Consider the following 18,165-nt stretch of genomic DNA (forward strand, 5'->3'; position numbering starts at 1 on the left):
TTGGTTGGGGTTTTTTTTTTTTTGAAGTTTGGCCATTTTTTGGGAAGTTTAGCTGTAGTAGTAATGAATATCATCATGTATAAACAGGGGTCAGACTTTGGTTTCACGTTAGGTTTTAATTATAGGCTGCAATCCACATTTCTGATAATTTTTGGGCATATTTTGTACCTATTAAAATGCATATGTCTTGTATGCATGTATATGTGTGGAAGAAAAGGTGCAAAGGTTTTCCTAAATTGTTGATGTTCTTGAAAGGAAGGTTTGCAGATCTCACTCTTGCAAACTTTTGCACGTTTCACTTTCATAATACAGAATTTACCTTTCTCTAATAGAGAAGTAAAACAAGTAAGAAGACACGTTGGCCATGCTGAAATGCTATATATCTTAATACATTCAGAATTGCATTGGAAGTCCTGAGGAAAATTCTGTTTCCTTTTAATGAAAGTGGTTGGATCATCTTTATTCTTGGGCTGTAAATCTGAGCATTTCCAGCCATAAGCAAGGTTTGCAGTTCTTTTACCTGATTCAATAGACCTTTGGCTGACTTCACATCCTAAAGATGCTTGTCTTATTGCAGCATATTTTAAGCTTGGCAGGAAACAGTATTGCAGTAGATTCTCTCTGCACCAAACTTTCTGCTTTATCGGATAAGAGATCCTTCCCTCATTCAAATGGGGTGGGGAGAAGCTTGTGTTCCTTAGCTGAGAGATATATTTCTTATTCTTTGCATTGTGCTAATACTCATTTTGTGCCAATGTAAACTGCATGAGATCTATCATAGCCTTTTTGTTCTGATTTAAGCTCCTCTTCTTATCGGTCACTGAGACCTGAAGCTGAAACATGTCATGCTAGATGTTCAGTTTTTTGAATAGTTTTTTTTTTTGTCGTTACTTCTAAGCAACTTAAAAAGAGGACATTTTGCTCAACTTGTTTGTACAGTTCATGCTTTTAAAATTTGTTGTGCTTTTCTTAGCTAGGTCATCATTCTTACCTCTCTGTGTTCTTGAATCCTACAGCATTCCTAGCAGTCATATTTAAGGTCTCTTGGTAAAAGTTGTGGGATTTGCAGGCTGCGAGCAAGTGGAGCATTGAGGCTCCTGTGGGAAATTATGACCCTTCTTTGTCTGTCAGACCTTGTAGTTGTGCAGATGTCTGTCTCGGTTATCCAGTACCTGAGGCTTTTGGAAAGTTCATCAGTTAAACCCATGAATAAGATGTGTTGTCATGTCCACGCTTGAAATACAAATAGCAAAGGAACTGATTTAGGAATTCCAGTGAGGTGTAAGGACACAGATATGTCTGTGCTGTCCTGATATAAAAAATTCTGGTTTAAAGAGTACAAATAAAAAGCGTAAGTATTTTTAGTAAAATTCAACAATAGCTGTTGCAAGTTGATACTTAATTTTTAGATAGTTTCTGAGAGTACTCAATCTTGAAACTGACTGGTTTTGTTGGTAGGTTTAATAATTAATTGCAAAGTGTAATCAGTATCTTAATTTAAGGAATGTAACATAGCAATCACAGTCTAAAAAATCTTAAACTGTTACATTAAAATTTGCTAGTTTAGAACAAATGTCCTACTTGTTACTGACAGTGCTGTAGGTCTTGGCTTTAATAATACAGTTCATATGTTCGCTGGCTGGGTTGTGGTGGCTTACTGTTGTTCTGTCTGAGAGTAACTGAAAATTTAAAAAACAATGTTCAGAAATAAACCCTTGGTTGGTGTGTCTTGATGTATCAACTAGTTTAAGGCTGACCACCTTTGTAAAGGGCAAGTTGCAATAAAAGTGAAGTCAGTACTAAAAGCCTGTGCTCTGAGAAGGGTTTTCCAAAACAGGTTTCACTGGAAAAAAATACTCCTAACTCTTAATTTTATGGTTTCATTAGAACATTTGATTTAACAGTAAGAATAAAAATAAAATGCTCAGTTGTATTTGACTTACCTGTTCTGGAAGGGATTTCTGTGAATACAGGTTCACAGGCAGGCTCAACTGATCAGGCAGTGTCTCTGTAGATCACACAGCAATAAACAGGTAATTCTTGCTGTCTGCTTAATGTTCCAAATCGTTGTTCATGTTTGTAAATATAAACATGAGTACAACAAAGAAAATGGAGGTGGATAATATTAATCTTCAAAACATGTACATGGAGTGTGAATGCCTTTAAAATTTAAATGTATAATGTTTCTGAAATTTTGAAATGCTGAATGTTTCTCTCATTTCTGTTTTCAGCACCTCATCTCGTATTGCTAAAGGAATAGACTATACGAAAATGAGCCTCCACGGTGCAAGTGGTGGACATGAGAGATCAAGGGACAGACGCAGATCAAGTGACAGATCTCGTGACTCATCCCATGAAAGAGCAGAATCTCAGCTCACTCCATGCATCAGGAATGTTACTTCGCCAACAAGACAGTATCATTCTGGTGTGTTCAGATCTATAGTATTTCAGGATTAAAATTCTTAAACTTAATTACTGTTTTGTGAAAAGAATACAATAAAAAGCATTATTTGTTGATGCTACAACATACAAATTTCTTACATATACCCTGGGCTGGGAGTACCCTTTTTTGATAGGTCATAACTTTTTCTTCAATCTGCAGTGTGTACTCCTATGTGATGCTCTTATTTAGTTCAAATCACAAGAACAATCTAATTTTTCTAAGAAGATAATTGACTGAGCACTTCCCCTTTACTTGGTAGGGTTTAGGTATTTAGAAATATAGGAAACACTTTTTTTTTTTAAGTGACAAAACCTGGTTTGTTTCTTTGAACTACAGCACTAAACACCAGCTGTGATGCATAGCTTCTATATTATGTTTAGTTGCTTTTTCAGTACTAGAACGCTAAATTTTTGTTGTAAAGGCTTTGGGGTGACGAGGTGGCTTTGATGTCTAAGTGGTAGAAACTTCAGGATCTCATATATGGACAGTTATTTTTGAAGGTTTCTTTAACTAGAATAGATTTAATTGAAAGAATTTGTACTTAACTTACCAAGTTGCTATGTTTTGTGCCTGGAAAGACACAAACTGCATAGAGCGCATGTAAATCTATAATTTCATTTCCTGTTTTTTCTCCTTCCACCTCGTCCCCGCTTAAGATCGAGAAAAGGATCATAGTTCGTCTCGACCAAGCAGCCCTCGTCCTCAGAAGACTTCCCCTAACGGTTCCGTTGTTAGCATGGGGAACAGCAGCAGAAACAGTAGCCAATCAAGTTCAGATGGGAGCTGCAAGGCTGGTGGGGAAATGGTGTTCGTATATGAAAATGGAAAAGAGGGAGCTCGGAATCTAAGAACTTCTGAACGAGTAACACTCATAGTGGACAACACCAGATTTGTTGTAGATCCTTCTATCTTTACCGCACAACCTAATACCATGTTGGGCAGGTCTGTATCTTTTTTATTTCCGTAATCTCTAACTGTAGAAGAGAGCCATAAATGCTTTGTAGATATTAAAACTGTTTAAATAGCTGTTGAACTCATATTGCTACAGCTGATCTGCTTATGTTTAATATTATCACTTTGCAAAGGTTTTTAAGTAAAAATCAGATGTAAGTTCTCCTCTGTATTTGGCAGAGATGCCAGTAGATGTCTATTGCCTAGAGAAAAGAGAGTTCATAAGTAAATTAACATTTCAGTGTACTCATTTCATTCTATCTTGCTGGGCATTGCTTCTGAATTCAGTCTGCCTCATTCCATCTCTTGTTTTTAAAGCTAGCTGCTTCATAAAACAAAGTAGTGAGTATAGATAGTCTCTTTCAAAATAGCAAGGAGGAAAACCTTGAAGGAATTTATTTTGCTTAATGGGCCTACCCTGACAACATTCAAGCTCAGCACATTTATCTTCTGAAATGCTTTTTGGACAGGGGAATATCAAAGAGTCAGTATAACAGATCAGAGCCTCTCAGCAAAGACACCTAACACTCAAAATGGCCAATAGTTGAATGAAAGTCTACAATATGTGTGTATATTTTCTGTAGAAACTATAATGAGCAACATATTTAACATGTTTACTTGGTCAAATACTGACTAGTTTTGCATTGTCTAAACGTAGAGAGTGCCACTTCCAAACTTGCGGCAAGAAAGAAATGAAGGTTATGTCTGTGTCACTTTGGATTTGGCTTTTTCATTAAAATGTTAAGCCCATAAGGATATAATAATATTTTAAATAGATATGTATAAAGCTATTTGCCAAAGTACAGGTAATAACTATGAGTAAACAATTTCTGCTTTGTTTAAATCACCACTGTGTGGGAGAAATAGTATCCTGGTTCCCTATTTTGTGAAAAGGTGGGGGAAGAATTACAGAGAAAGCAAAAAACGCTTCTCTGTGTAAACAGTAAAGGGAAATAAAGAGAAGTAATCATTAATAGAATTAAATCGTTGATGTAAGGCATTTGTATATGTGTAATACATGCATACATGTCTACATGTAAAGATCCAGACTAACAAACTGGGGGTCTATCAGTGTGAAGTTATGTGGTGAAACAGTTTCCTCTTTCATGCCCAGCCTCAGAATAAGTGGTGCTGGCTAATGCACTAGATTTTTTTTGTGTGTTGCTGAGTTATTCTCCCTTTGGGTTTAGTTCAAGGAACAAGCTTATTTTATCTTCTGCTAATTCAAAAGTAGGTTAATAAAGATATGGAAATACTGCTCTAAAATGCAAGTTATTTATAAACCCACTTTCCCCCAGTGTCAGTTCACAGGACACTAAACAGGAACAGCTTAGCTAGTATGTTCTGGGAGGTAAAAGTAACTATAATAAGAACGTATTATTTGCCTTAAGCCTATATCCTGTTAGACTGCCTTTTTCCTGAATATTATTTCTTGTCTTGAAGAGTGGTCAGAAAACGCATGTCAAATCATTAAGTGAAAAAAGTTACTTCGTTCTCCATTATAAATGTGCACAGTACACCAGCTCTGTTTCTTTGGATTGTGTGTCTGAAAGCAAAGCTTTGCCTTTGGGGTATATTTGTAAATAAAACAAAGAGTAGATGGCAATACTTTTTGTAAGCATAGGGTGTAATTCTGTATCACAGGTGTGTTTTAAAAAGTCAGCTTTTTTCCTAGTGATCTAATGGGATACTGTAGATACTGTTCGGGACTTGCAATTTTTTCTTTAGTGTAACTTTCCTTGCATCCTAGCGGGGAGAAATACGCTGTACATGCTACCCTTAAGTATGGGTATCTTCTATCAGAATGTTATTTTAACTTTTGAATTAATTAAATCTTTTAAATGAAATTGAGGTGAGTTGCAGGTACTTGAACACTAAGTCCCGTTTCTTAAACTACCTCGAAAGTCTTTAAATAATGAGAATTCCCCAACAAAACCTGTTTTTCTGCTACATTACCCCACAAATGCCAAAGACAACTTCTTTCGGGTTCCCTCCGCCTTTGGCACTGGCAGGAAACGGCCTGGTCTAACCGTTGTTCTGATTGAAGGATATTGGCAAGTTAAGATTGAGAAATAAAACTAGACTTTCCTGAGTTACACTGCCCTTCTTTCTATTTTCTAGTAGTCTTGCTAAACATAAACCAAACTGAACAGTGTACATACATCCGAGATGGAATAGACTGTTTTTTTCCCCTGCCATTTCGGTACAATTTTTGACATTTTACTTTTCAGATTTACCAAAAAAAAAATCATAGTAAGGAATTCTAACCAAATTACTTTTATTCTTGAGCAGGATGTTTGGATCAGGCAGAGAACATAACTTTACACGTCCTAATGAAAAAGGAGAGTATGAAGTTGCTGAAGGAATTGGTTCCACTGTGTTTCGTGCTATTCTGGTGAGTTTTCTTTATGGAGGGGAAAAAAGGTAGGGGCAAGCACTGTGAGTATTAAGAGGCAGAACTTCTTTATTTAGCCTTACTTGTGTATCTGGACTTTGTGGATGGAATAAATACTGCTTTTCTGTATTGTTATCTAGAGGGGAAAAAATGTTTGATATGAAAACACCCCTAGGTTTTCTAGACATGTGCATGTGACAGCCAGAGAGAGAGAAAGCATGCATGAAATGAACCAAAAAACTACTGCCTGCCAGAAATGTGTTTGCCTTCTCCTATGCATCTAGTTCATCTAGTTCAGATATATTCAGCACAAGAAGGGCTGAAATTACATGAAACAGAGTACTGGAAGTTAACTTACTGCAGGTAAGAGGAGAAAAGCAAACTTCAGTCTGAGAAGAAAATAGCCCCTTATGTATTTCATGTCTACACAAAGAAGTAGAGCTGCCATACTGCTTTGTCAGCAGGATCGGAATAGCAAAAGCTAAGAGAAGTACAGATAAAAGACAGTATACATGCACCAAAATTATCAGTATTGATAGTTGTCACTTAAATAACAGTTTTAACCAGAGCTCACTGCGCTGGAAGCAGCTCAGAAAATTGATAAATTTGAGGATAAAATTCACAAAGTTTTAACATATGTTGCCTTTTTACATTTTAGGGGGTTTGCTTGTGGAGAAAGCATCATAAATGAAATGATGAAATGTTTCTGTCAGTGAATGTTGAAGTGCATTGTGTTTTTTGTTTGCTGCATTACTATAGGATTACTACAAGACTGGAGTGATACGCTGTCCTGATGGGATATCTATTCCTGAATTGAGAGAAGCATGTGACTATCTCTGTATCTCTTTTGAGTATAGTACTATTAAATGCAGAGATCTCAGTAAGTACAGAATTTATTAAAATAATCTGAATTTTACAGACTAATTTAAGCAAATATATGGGGGTGGTTAATTCCAAATTGTGTCCTTTATTGAAGTAAGGAACATGGCTGATGCTACATGAGCAAAATCCATCCTTTTTAATCTCTTATATAATAAAGCTCCAAAGGCAATGGATGGACATCTTTTGAAAAATAATGTTTCTGATATTTCAGTATCTGATACTCAGATATTTTTCTGCTGTGGTCAGCTCTGTGGAATACTTAAACTCTACTGATGCATTTGCAGTACAGATACAGTAACATTAAGTGCTATCTTTTTTGCAGAGGAGCGGGAGGATAATTCATTCAACTCCATGCTTAAGAGAATTAGGCTCTGTTGCTAACAAAAGTAGCGCAGCTTTGCCGGTGGTGTAAGGTGCATGTTCCCAGTGTGTAGTGTCCCTTCAGCTCGTTCCTTCCCTCAGCACAGCCAAAGTTTTGGCCAATGTTTAAATGACCTGGCCTGTGCCTTTGGTTCCTATGATCTCATGGTGTTTGTGCAGAGCAGAGCCCGGTGCAGGGCCAAGCTGTGGCATGCCAGCTGTGAGATCTGCATGGGGCACCTTTGCCTTCACCGGCAGTGCCGTGACCTCACAGCGTGTTGCCTGCTGAGTCACACTCTCAGTGCACATTGTCCTTAGCAGAAGGATTTAGCGGCTCATGCTGTGAGGGTTTTGAGAGGCTTTGTTTTTAAGCTTATGAAAAGTGGGTTGCATGCTCTACTTTTTCAGCAACTGGCTTAAATAATGTTTCTTTCAGGAAGCCCGAGAGGGCTCTTACACGCAATTACTGAATGTTTAGCAGTAGTAAAACATGAAGGAGGTCTCCTCAAAGTCACTCCGCTGTCTGCCCAACATAATGTTAATATCTGCAGGACAGCCCTATTAGTTTGAACTTCTGGTGTGGCTTCTGGTAAACATTTGAAAAAGTTCTGATCTTATAGAAACTGATAGACTAAGTGTCTTTACAGCTGTCTGCAGTGAATACTACAAAATAAACAGAACTGCTGTGTTTCTTATTCCTGCCTTCATTTCTTACCAAGCTTTCAAATGTGCCTATGCTTAAAATTTCGTTCCAGGTGCTCTCATGCATGAATTGTCAAATGATGGTGCTCGCAAACAATTTGAGTTTTATCTAGAAGAAATGATTCTCCCATTAATGGTAGCCAGTGCCCAAAGTGGTGAGAGGGAGTGCCACATCGTTGTGCTGACAGATGATGATGTGGTTGACTGGGATGAAGAGTATCCTCCGCAAATGGGAGAGGAGTATTCACAAAGTAAGTTTATTTTCATTGTTTCCACCAAGCCATGATATGGTAGAGGTAGCAGTAAATGTGCTGATTTAACTTACCTGTACATAAGCACTGTTAGCAAAGTCTTTACAACATCCCTAATGCCTCACAAAAACTTAGTTTTGGTAGTTCTGCTTAATATTTTGCTTCACAGACGCGTATGTTGCATGTTATGTTCAAATCTAATGAAAAAGAGAAGCTAATTTTTATTATTAAGGTATTGTCAGTCAATGAGGGGGAAGGAAATACTTTTTCAGAAAGAGCTTGATGAGAAAAATGGATAGGAGTTATGTTTACTCTGGGAGAACAACTAGAGGGGTTTTTTTGGGGGAAAAAAAAGTGTCTTACTATTTTGGAAGTAAAACAGTTTGGTGTATAGATGAGTTAAAAGCACCTGTGAACGGGCTGCCTTTCCCTGCATCAATGCTGTCCCTGTAGCTGAAAATGTTCCTTCAGTGTGAAAACTTGAAATTCAGGGTTTTGTGGGGGCATGTAGGAGCTTGAGATACTCTGTACTCCAGTAGTATAAAATCTTCTTAGAAGTCTCTTCAAAGTATTACAGTTTTTTGTTGTTTTGTTTTTCTTTAAATAAAAAAACCAAAACAAAAATCACATTTTTTGAGAATGCAAACCTGCAGCTCTTCCTAAAGAAGGGAGAGTTGATGTGAATATAGGTCAAATGTGGCTGTTCTAATGCAGTAACACCATTGGCTCAGGTTTCTAGGACCTTTATGTCTCAAAGGTGTCAATTAAAAATACCCCCTACCCTAAGTAATTAGTTAGGCACACACTTGCCTTTTACGTTTATACTTTTCATTAACAGTTGATTTGGATCTCTGCAGCTGTACGGGATTGATGGCCCCGGTCCCTTCTTTTAAGGTGCTATAATTGAAATTTCAAAGGTGTCCCTCTTGTTCTCCTTCACGAGCCTGGGTTTTCTGAAACCGCTTTGCAGATCTCTTACATAATGGCAAGCAGAATGGAAAGATTTTTTTTTAATGTCTGCAGGAATTCCATCAAAAAGGGAAAAAAAATTGAGATGTCTTTCTTTGTGGAGGTGGGATTGGGAGTATATAATGTGGTTTGCTTTGTGAATTTTCCTATTGCATTCCTAAATCCAACAAAAAAACCCTAAGTGTATAAAACAGACTAAATTGATAGGGAGAAGAACATGTGCAACCAACCCATTTCACAGTCCCTTCAGCCGTTTTTCTCTGACTTCTGTTTTGGATATTTTGAGGAATTCTTGAGTCTCTCCCCTTATTCTGAAATAGAAATAAATAGAGTAAAGCAGAACAGTGAAAAAGATAAATCTTTGTGTTTTAAGACTAGAAGTTTAATCTTTGAATACGGTTTTTCCTCATTAAAATGTATTTTTAGTTATTTACAGCACAAAGTTGTATAGATTCTTCAAATACATTGAAAATCGAGATGTGGCCAAATCAGTTCTGAAGGAAAGGGGGCTCAAGAAGATCCGACTGGGCATTGAAGGTAGGAGAAGCATTGCTAACTCTTTGGGGGGGAAAAAGGTCTGCTGCACTTACCTGCTTTGCGATCGTCTCTGCAGTTGAAGCCATAAGGGTTGGTATTGTCTTTCCTAGTGATGTTAGATGATAAAACGGCCAGAGGGGGAGTGGTACCCAATAAACAACTGGTCCAGCTAGAAAACCCGATGACAGGCTCATGCCTGGTCTACAAGATGTGTCTAGCTGCTAGACTGTTTGCAGTGTAACTTCGGTGGTTTCGACTGACTTACGACTTGCATCTCATGCCATTTGCCCTTTAGTTTTCACGCAAAGTCTTCTCCGTACTTTATTTGAAGTAATGATGCATTTTTACAGCTTTGTATATTCTGTTCTTGGTCTGGTGTCCTTTTCAGGGCTTGGAATGAAAAACTTCGTGTTAAGTTGCAGGTAAACATTTTCTTTCAGGAAATACAAAACTATCAAGTGGATCATTGAAGTGCAAAGAAATATTAATCTGAAATAAACATCCTGTAATTCAGGAGGCCAATCTGTAAAATCTCACCTCTGGGTTTGCAAAAGACAAGTACATTAAGTAGCCTTAGATTTTTATCCTGACTGTAACAACTGGGTTTCTTTGCATTTCATCTTCCTTCTGATTGTTGACCCAAATATTTTAAAATCCAGCCTTTATAATTTGCAGGATTTCTATCACTCACTCACCAAGTTGTCATAGTTACATTTGTAATTTACCAACCAAAAGCAAATGCTTTTAACTGCTTGTGATCTCTAAAATAAGTAAGTTCAGCTGAACAAGGTGTGAGCCTTCAGACTGATGTGCCATTCAACTAAACAAGAACTGGTTTTGTGCATAACACTGGCTAATACCAGATTATTTGTGCTGGCACTTCTTGCTTTAGACAAAGAACAACTGTGTGACTAAACTTTAATGCTAGTGCCCCATAATAGTATGTAACTTTCTAGTAAATGAAAATTATTGCTTAGGCAGAGGGGAGAGATGACTTGAACACAGCGTAACCGGAACTGAGAACTGGTCTCAAACGATGCATTTTCATCGTTTGGGGGAGCTGGGAGGAACGCGCTGGGATTCCACTTGGGAACTTAAACCACAGATCAGAGTGACGCTGTTCTCCACTCTTGAGATCTCATGTCCTGCTTTCCAGGTCACAGTGTGTTAGAAACAGCCGGCTGCTTTTGGCTCGAGGGAAGGAGCAACTAGCTTTGCCTGTGAAGTTTGGAAGAGTTGTCTGGTGGCAATATATTCACTATCAATAGCACTGTAGCCTCTTTCCTTACAGTTTGGTTGGTAGTTAAACTGCTGACTCTGTGTCCCCATGCATAGATAACATTAAGGACCACACGATGGCATCTGTGTCCATTCAGGGTGTTGATGGAGATGACGACTAATCTTCACTATGCTTCCACGTGCTGCCGTTTTGTAAAAGAAAACCCTGAAGTAAACAGTACAGGAAACGTTAACTTCTGCCGTACTCTGTTTCTTAGGTTACCCTACATACAAAGAGAAAGTGAAAAAGCGACCGGGCGGAAGGCCGGAGGTGATTTACAACTATGTCCAAAGACCGTTTATTCGGATGTCATGGGAGAAGGAAGAAGGAAAGAGTCGGCACGTTGACTTTCAGTGTGTGAAAAGCAAATCCATTACAAATTTAGCAGCAGCGGCAGCAGATATACCCCAGGACCAGCTTGTGGTAATGCATCCTACCCCCCAAGTAGACGAGCTGGATATTCTGCCTATTCATCCTCCACCTAACAACAGTGAGGTGGATGCTGAGGGACAAAACCCACCGCTCTGATCTAGACTCTTACTAAAACAAAAGCATGCTACTTTGAAGTGACTCTGTACTCAACTCATACTGCACTGCAAATCCAGTTTTTTCCATTGTGTAACAGTGTTTAGGATATTGCAGTACGGACCTTTGAAAAGACCAAAGGGAGTCCCCGATTGTTTTTGAAAGAGTACAGATCAAACATCCCGGGGTTACAGTTACATACATGTATGTGTTTACCAGTAGGTTTGTGACATTGGTGATTTGTATGCCGGACTGTCCTCACTCTTAAGCCCCTCAGAACCAATGGGATGCTGGTGGCTAGTTGTACATCAGTATTGTTACGCAGGGGTTAGAATGCAGAATTGGAATTGATAGTAGCACTTTACAAATGGTTGATAAATGGAATTTGAAGCCATTTTTTATAAATGTGTTGCACAATACTAACAAAGTGCTTCTATCAAAAGTATTAACTGTAAATAGTTTTGCTCTGAATAGATTGACCCTTTTAGTGTATATGGTTGAGCACAAAACTACTTACTGTTGGGTTTTTGGATTGAGGACATGATTCAATTACCCACGTAACATCTTGTTAAACTCAAAGTTCTTCAGTGAATTTTTTCACTTGTTTGCAGCGTGAGCCATGTTCAAAAATTGTGAACAATGGATAGGGGCTTTATCTTAAATTTTGCCTTACCTTAATCTGTTCACAAATATTTATTTAATACATTTTTCATAAGTGTCACAAAATAGGAAAATGCAAATGGTTCATTCTTCATTTATTAATGATTGTAAACAAGTTTTCATGCAAATAAAGTTTCCATTATTTTAATGGGTTTCAATTATCTGTGAATGAGATTAAGTATATGGATGAGTTTTGAAAGTAGTTGCTTTTCTTTCCTCAGGGAAGGATGGTTAATAAGTGAAAACCAACTGTTTCTTAAAGAGAAATCTGGTAGCGTCAGACTATCTTAACCTACCTTACCGTTGTTTTTTTCTTGGTATAAACTTGAATCTAGGAGCTTCTCTCAAAATTTATTGTAGTGACAAAATCTTGAAGTGTATGTATGTAAGGTATTGTTTTTCCTCCCTTTTCCCCCAAGGCTAAAGAAATGGTAAATAGGCAACTGCTTCTAGCATGCACCTTCAGCAGGGTTTTATCAAATTTATTTATCAAAGTAAATGCTCCATCTTAGAACAAGGGAAACATTTATTTTAAAAATATTTAACTGTCTAATACATTACACTTTAACAATATTTATAGTAAAGGATTCTTACAAGAAAGAATAAACAGCTTTATGGTACAATTAGTATAAGAAATATCCACATGGGGACTGTTTTGCAGTGTAAAAACACACCATACATCTGAAATGGTCATTTGCATATAAAAGCTACCACTGATGCCAGTGAGTTGCACAGTGATTTAAAAAAAATTTCAAACAACAGAATCCAAAATATACAAGTATCGCAAGCTATACACAGCTAACCAAATCAACACAGAACACTGTAGCAGGTTATTCCACTTTGTCTGAAGTTACACATGGTAGGATGAGTTGCATTCTGATACAGCTTTTATGAAATTCAGCCATAAAAGCTTCTCAGTCCAAAAAGTTTCACAGACTGTAGAACTCCACCAATAAATGCACTTCGATATTTGGATGTTGAAGCCAGGTGCATCATTTACAAGGGCCATGGCAAATCACTGAAGTCTACGGGGCCACCAAGACCTGCATCTGCTTCAAGAAGGCTCATTATTACTGCCATTGCTGCTTCATCGTTACTAGGGCTGCTTGATCCTTGATCGTTGTCAATCATATCAATGCCTATATGAGAGTTCTCCCCTGTAAGCATAAATACAGTAAGTTGTCAGAAGTTCAGTTTTATTTTGTCCACTTTCCTTGCTACGGGCACAGCCATATGACTTGAAGTAGAATAGCTGAACAGGCTGAACTATTTTGGGAGTACTAGTCTGTCTGATACCCAGGTTGCCACGGTCTCAGGGATACCGCTGACGACACCTGGGTGTCGGAGTACAAAGTACTCAGAGTACTCAGCAGTGACCAGTATGCCTAATAAGGACGACCTTATGTGCTGTACTTCAAAAATAAGTCCAGATCAACATCTAGGAGTCAGCCTAGCCTCCCCTCTTGTCTTCAGTTGTTTAAAAGCATTCACAGAAAGCAGGTGGGGAGTTCAGCTAACTCACACTGCAAGAGAAGAGAGGCTTCCAAGTACCATCTAAAAAAAAATTACAATATAAAGTAAGCTAGCAAAACAGACTGCCAGGCTACTCTTGTAGCCACCCTTTTAGGCAAACAGAGTGGTAGGTTATGGGCTTTATGCCTCAGCTACAGGCTGCAGGGGCTGAAAGCAAATTATTGCTAAAAACAATCATCTTGTTACAGTTGCCTATATGCATTTAGGTGAGATTGAGGCATGTTAGTGTATGACTTCACTTACCAAGAATAGAGGAGTTGTCAGAATACGGGTAGCCAGAGTTATCTTGGATTTGCCCAGACAGTAACCCAGCTGAAGAAATGTCTGGAGTGCCACCATTCAAGATCTTGAAAGAAAAAATAGAAGCCATAAACCAGCATGAAATGTTGCATTAAGTCTTAAATTGTCTTATATTGCAATTGTTAATATAGGGAAGATGGGCTTCCTGCAGGGGGAGAAAAAACCCCAACACCTAAATGCTAGCTAATCAGACTAGTTGTAAACTAGGAACTACTTCCTCTGTATTATGCCCATCAAGCAGATGTCAGATGGATAGCGTACCATTACCAGAAAGGAAGAGATCAAGTCAGTGCTACATGCTAAACTTCTGAATGTAACTTCTGAAAAACTACTAGAAAAAGTCCTCAGGGGATTCCTGTGGGTCATCTTTTTAAGTATTCCATCTGCAAGTGATAGTAATTACAGCTAAGTACAAAATGCTTTTGAATTTACACATACAGTATACGTAGAGTACTATCAACTAAGATCCTTCATTTTAGGAGTATAATCCTCCCAGGTAGAGACGGACTGCATGAGCTGAGCATTGCTCCTGGATCATAAGTCTAACCATTTTTTGGTACAGAGCAGCACAGCGGCACTGTGTACACCAGAGCTCACCAGAAACAAAAGAACCTTCTCCAGGATTCTTAAATAGCTAAACTTGAACCATAGTTTTGAACTGCTCAGCTGTGCGTACACTAGAAGGTAAGTACTTGTGAGCTCCTTTCTGAAAGGCAGCATCAGCTGGAGCGTGTGTGGTTCCGGCAAAAACAGTCTTCTAACTAAGGAGAAATATTAAGGGGGTATCCTATTAGAAATACACAACTCTCCATGTGTATTTTCCTTTATTCTGTTACAGTAGCCCTTACTACGTGTAGGTGTTGAATTATTGTAGGGCAGAAGGAGCAACAAGATCTATTCCTGGAATTACAACTCGGGTTGTTCCAACTTCAACTTTTATTTCAAGAGCAAAGTAAGCCAGGAATAGACAAATATTTACTTTCAGCTATATGCTCCAATATAACAAGCAATTCTCATGTATAGTCATCATCATTTCTCAGGAAAAAAAAGTAAGTCTGAGGCAGTGTTTGAATGCATAGAATAAGGATTTGGAGAAGTGCTCTTCTTGCCTTGAATCTAACCCCCATAAGCAACAATTTACTACGCGACGTAAATGCAGCCAGTAGAAGTGTTCAGGTAGTTAAGTGTTGGTAATGGTATGTGAGTGCTACTCAAGCAATCTTAGAACAAGACATGGTACATGGTATTGATTTAAAAATAAACTGTCAGTGCACAGTAAAGCATCTAATTGTCATATTTTGTGCTCCAGCAGTACAGTAAAACTGCTGTGATTCATTTAAGCACAGTCAGTGCTCAAACGATAGCAATTCCAGTGTTCACCGGTACGTGGTGGTACAGAGTTTTTGGAGGATCAAGAGATACAAGGAGAGCTGTTTCTTGCAGCTCTGTTAAAAAAAAAAAGTGAAAATCTAAAGAACAGGTGGATTTCAGTGTTTAGGGACTACGTAAAGGGATTTTGGCCACCAGAATACTTTGACTTGCTGTCAGACTTTTTCAGCCAAGCAGCCAGGAGGAGTTCAACACCACATGTAATTTTATAAGCATGCCCTCACGTTGCTTGCCACTACTGCTACAAGACTGTTTGTAAAGCTTGTTCTTACCTTCTTGCCTCCTGGGGAGGATGTGTCAGGTGGTGGTGTGCTGGTAATGTTCAGTGGACTTGAACCACAGCTGGAAGGTGATGATCCTCTTATCCTAAAATATGGATAAAACAGGGAATGAATTTACCAGCAACTTGGAGACTCGGGTGCGAGAGGCCTGGAGTCTCAAATGCCGACTTTAGTATCAGGTGGCACGAGGTGTTAATTTTTGTAATTTCCTCACTTTTTCAGTGTTACTGAAATCAGCAGTAGCAACATTTTTATTTGCAGCTAGATAAATAGTTGTGTGTAAATTGTCCAGCTTGCTCACTCTGCAAGCTTCACCTCCTCCCCCTCTTTATTTGTTCCTGTACAGCCTTCACAGAGTCAGAAGGAAAAGGTCCTGGGTACTGAGGAAAGCCTCATTTTTTGTATTTTACTTCAATTTAGACCAGCTAAGAATTCGAGCTGCCTCAGCAACAGTAACCTAGACTCCTTAAGTGAGCTACTGGTACAGAAGTACACTGGACATTTGATATAGTTAATATTTTTTTAAACTGTCCGAAGCGGCATTTCTCACTTCAGTTTTCCATAGCTTGATCAAATATCATTTTTTTCTTAGTGAATAACGTATTAACCGTGAACCAACAAATCTCTAAAGGAAGGAGGGGTAGTTACAGAGAAAAGCAATGGAAATGGGAATCTTATCCTTGGCAGAGTTCCCCTGGGAAAGCTGAACAGAAGGCAGCTTTGGAAAATAGTAACAGCTGCTGAAAAAGGACTGGAACTAACCCAGGGTCTTGAAATGAAATGATAACATGGGTGGTAAGCTATACTACTACACTCACTGAGGCTAATTAAGTGTTTTACAGCTACCAAAAGGGATTGTTAAGTATTGGTTCAGCCTTGGTGTGGCTTCCCCCCCCCCTTCCTTCTTCCTATTCTTACAGACAGGAAAGAAGCCTTGTGTGATAGGTCTGCTGTTCCCTTAAACAGCGATGTAAGTTGTCTCTGGCTTGCAGCAGAAACAAAACTATGGGAAATGGACTGTTTTCCTGAATTGCAGCTCAGTATGGTTAAATTACTGCCACTAAACATCTGCTGGATGAGGCCACTTTTATGGGAAGGGGAACAATTCCTAAGAGGAAATTCATGAAGAACAGGGATTGTTAGCCAGTAGAAATTAAGTGATACCCACTGAAAGTAGCTGCTCACACAGGTGAGAGAGATGAGATGGCTGTTCTGAGGAACAGCTCTGTATTACTGAAGTCCCTTACCAAAGCGTGCTCCAAGACTTCTCGTTTAAACCAGAGACCTACATCTCAACTTTTAGACAGCCTGCCCCTGGGAAGGCAGAGCTACCTTAATTGTTGTGCCCTTGCTCAAAGAGCTGTGGGAGAACTGCACAAGCTGAACTTACATATCTAACAACTCTAAAAGCATCTGAGCAAAGTGGATCACATGAAAACAAACACTGCTTTTTTGGCACATAGTCAATAGCTTTGGCATTTGGGGGTTGTGCCACTTACACCCTTAAGTCATTAGAAAAAAGAATATTCTGGAAAGGAATTTGTTTCTAGTGAGCTGTTCTTTTTAACTACTGCTTCTGGTAAACAGAGAATTATCACCGTTACCAAAAAAGTTCCTATATTAGTCTTTTACAGTAGAAAGCTGGAAGGCTGTAACTTTTTCATTCTTTCACTATGGGCTTTGACTGCCTCAGGTATTCCAAATAGATTATCTGTAGCTGTCTACTTATAAAATGCAATTGTATCATTCTGTATTCAGCTTGAAGAAAGACTTCCTTAATTTCCTCTTAAAGAACAATACTGGTTTTCCTCTAACTTCATACCATTTTCTCTCACCTGTGAATCTCCATGATTTCTTCAGCAATCATCCTCCCTATTTTACCTGCCCCAGCTCTTGTTCCACCTGGAATTCCAGGCACAGTAGGATGGGTCCTTTTTGGGCCACCTGAAATGAGCAGATATCTTAAGGTCAGATAAAAGCTTGCAAACCTTTCCCAAAAAGCATTTGTATTTAGGCATGTCTTGACCAGCTGCAGGACCTTCTGAACTGTGTTTATTTACAATTCCACCAACTGGCAAGTACCTTCAAATGTATGGAAAGCTCTGACTTGCACTGAGCTATGCTATGTCTCTTAGACATCCCTCTGCACCAGCAGGTACACATCATAACCTGACTCTTATCAGAATTTGGCTGTTTCAAGCATCTGGTAGTACCTCTCGTCCAGAGTTGGTAAAGAATAGCTTGTCAGACCTGCTTTATTCTGTGCCTGAATAGGCTCTTCTCCAAATACGTTTGTTCTTTGCTTTGTGTGAAGAACTTGCCAGTGCTTATTCCATTCAATACGGGATAAGCCCAAGTTACCTGATGAACATAAATAAACCCTCTGTAGGTAATTGCAAGTATCTAAGAATGGAGGAAAAAGTGAGGTCTGCACAGTTGGAAGCTCGCCGTTACTTTGACATGATTTGACACTTGCGCCACACTTGAGAGGTAGTCAGGAAGGAGCCCGATATACTCCAAGGTATACTCTAAGGCACAGCAAAGAAAAGATCATATACTGAAATGGCAAGAAAGCCCTTAGCATTGCTTATGCATAATGGATAACTGCCTTCTTTCAGACACTCATATTTAACAATAGCAACCCTCAGTTTCTATGGCTCAGACCCATCAGGAGGTGAGAAGGTTCACCTAAAAAGGTCATCAAATCC

General features: G+C 38.7%; 2 protein-coding genes across 10 annotated transcripts in view; one reads left to right on the top strand and one right to left on the bottom strand.

Moving 5' to 3' along the window:
- BTBD10 (BTB domain containing 10) overlaps window positions 1-12,102 on the top strand; it is a 30,279-nt gene extending 18,177 nt beyond the window's left edge. For all 6 annotated transcript variants that reach the window (XM_076343946.1, XM_076343950.1, XM_076343949.1 and 3 more), the window contains 7 exons: window positions 2,232-2,425; window positions 3,100-3,385; window positions 5,687-5,789; window positions 6,549-6,669; window positions 7,787-7,984; window positions 9,380-9,490; window positions 10,987-12,102. In XM_076343946.1, coding sequence (XP_076200061.1) covers window positions 2,232-2,425; window positions 3,100-3,385; window positions 5,687-5,789; window positions 6,549-6,669; window positions 7,787-7,984; window positions 9,380-9,490; window positions 10,987-11,297 — 1,324 coding nt within the window. In that variant the 3' untranslated portion in view covers window positions 11,298-12,102. The remainder of the gene's footprint in view (window positions 1-2,231; window positions 2,426-3,099; window positions 3,386-5,686; window positions 5,790-6,548; window positions 6,670-7,786; window positions 7,985-9,379; window positions 9,491-10,986) is intronic.
- Window positions 12,103-12,347: 245 nt separating this feature from the next.
- The window catches only part of BMAL1 (basic helix-loop-helix ARNT like 1), a 56,428-nt gene continuing 50,610 nt past the window's right edge, over window positions 12,348-18,165 (bottom strand). For all 4 annotated transcript variants that reach the window (XM_076343942.1, XM_076343940.1, XM_076343941.1 and 1 more), the window contains 4 exons: window positions 17,293-17,401; window positions 15,449-15,542; window positions 13,731-13,833; window positions 12,348-13,111 (listed from right to left, as the gene is read on the bottom strand). In XM_076343942.1, the coding sequence (XP_076200057.1) occupies window positions 12,951-13,111; window positions 13,731-13,833; window positions 15,449-15,542; window positions 17,293-17,401 (467 nt within the window). In that variant the 3' untranslated portion in view covers window positions 12,348-12,950. The remainder of the gene's footprint in view (window positions 13,112-13,730; window positions 13,834-15,448; window positions 15,543-17,292; window positions 17,402-18,165) is intronic.

This window comes from Aptenodytes patagonicus, chromosome 7, assembly GCF_965638725.1.
Source record: "Aptenodytes patagonicus chromosome 7, bAptPat1.pri.cur, whole genome shotgun sequence".
NCBI lineage: Eukaryota > Metazoa > Chordata > Aves > Sphenisciformes > Spheniscidae > Aptenodytes > Aptenodytes patagonicus.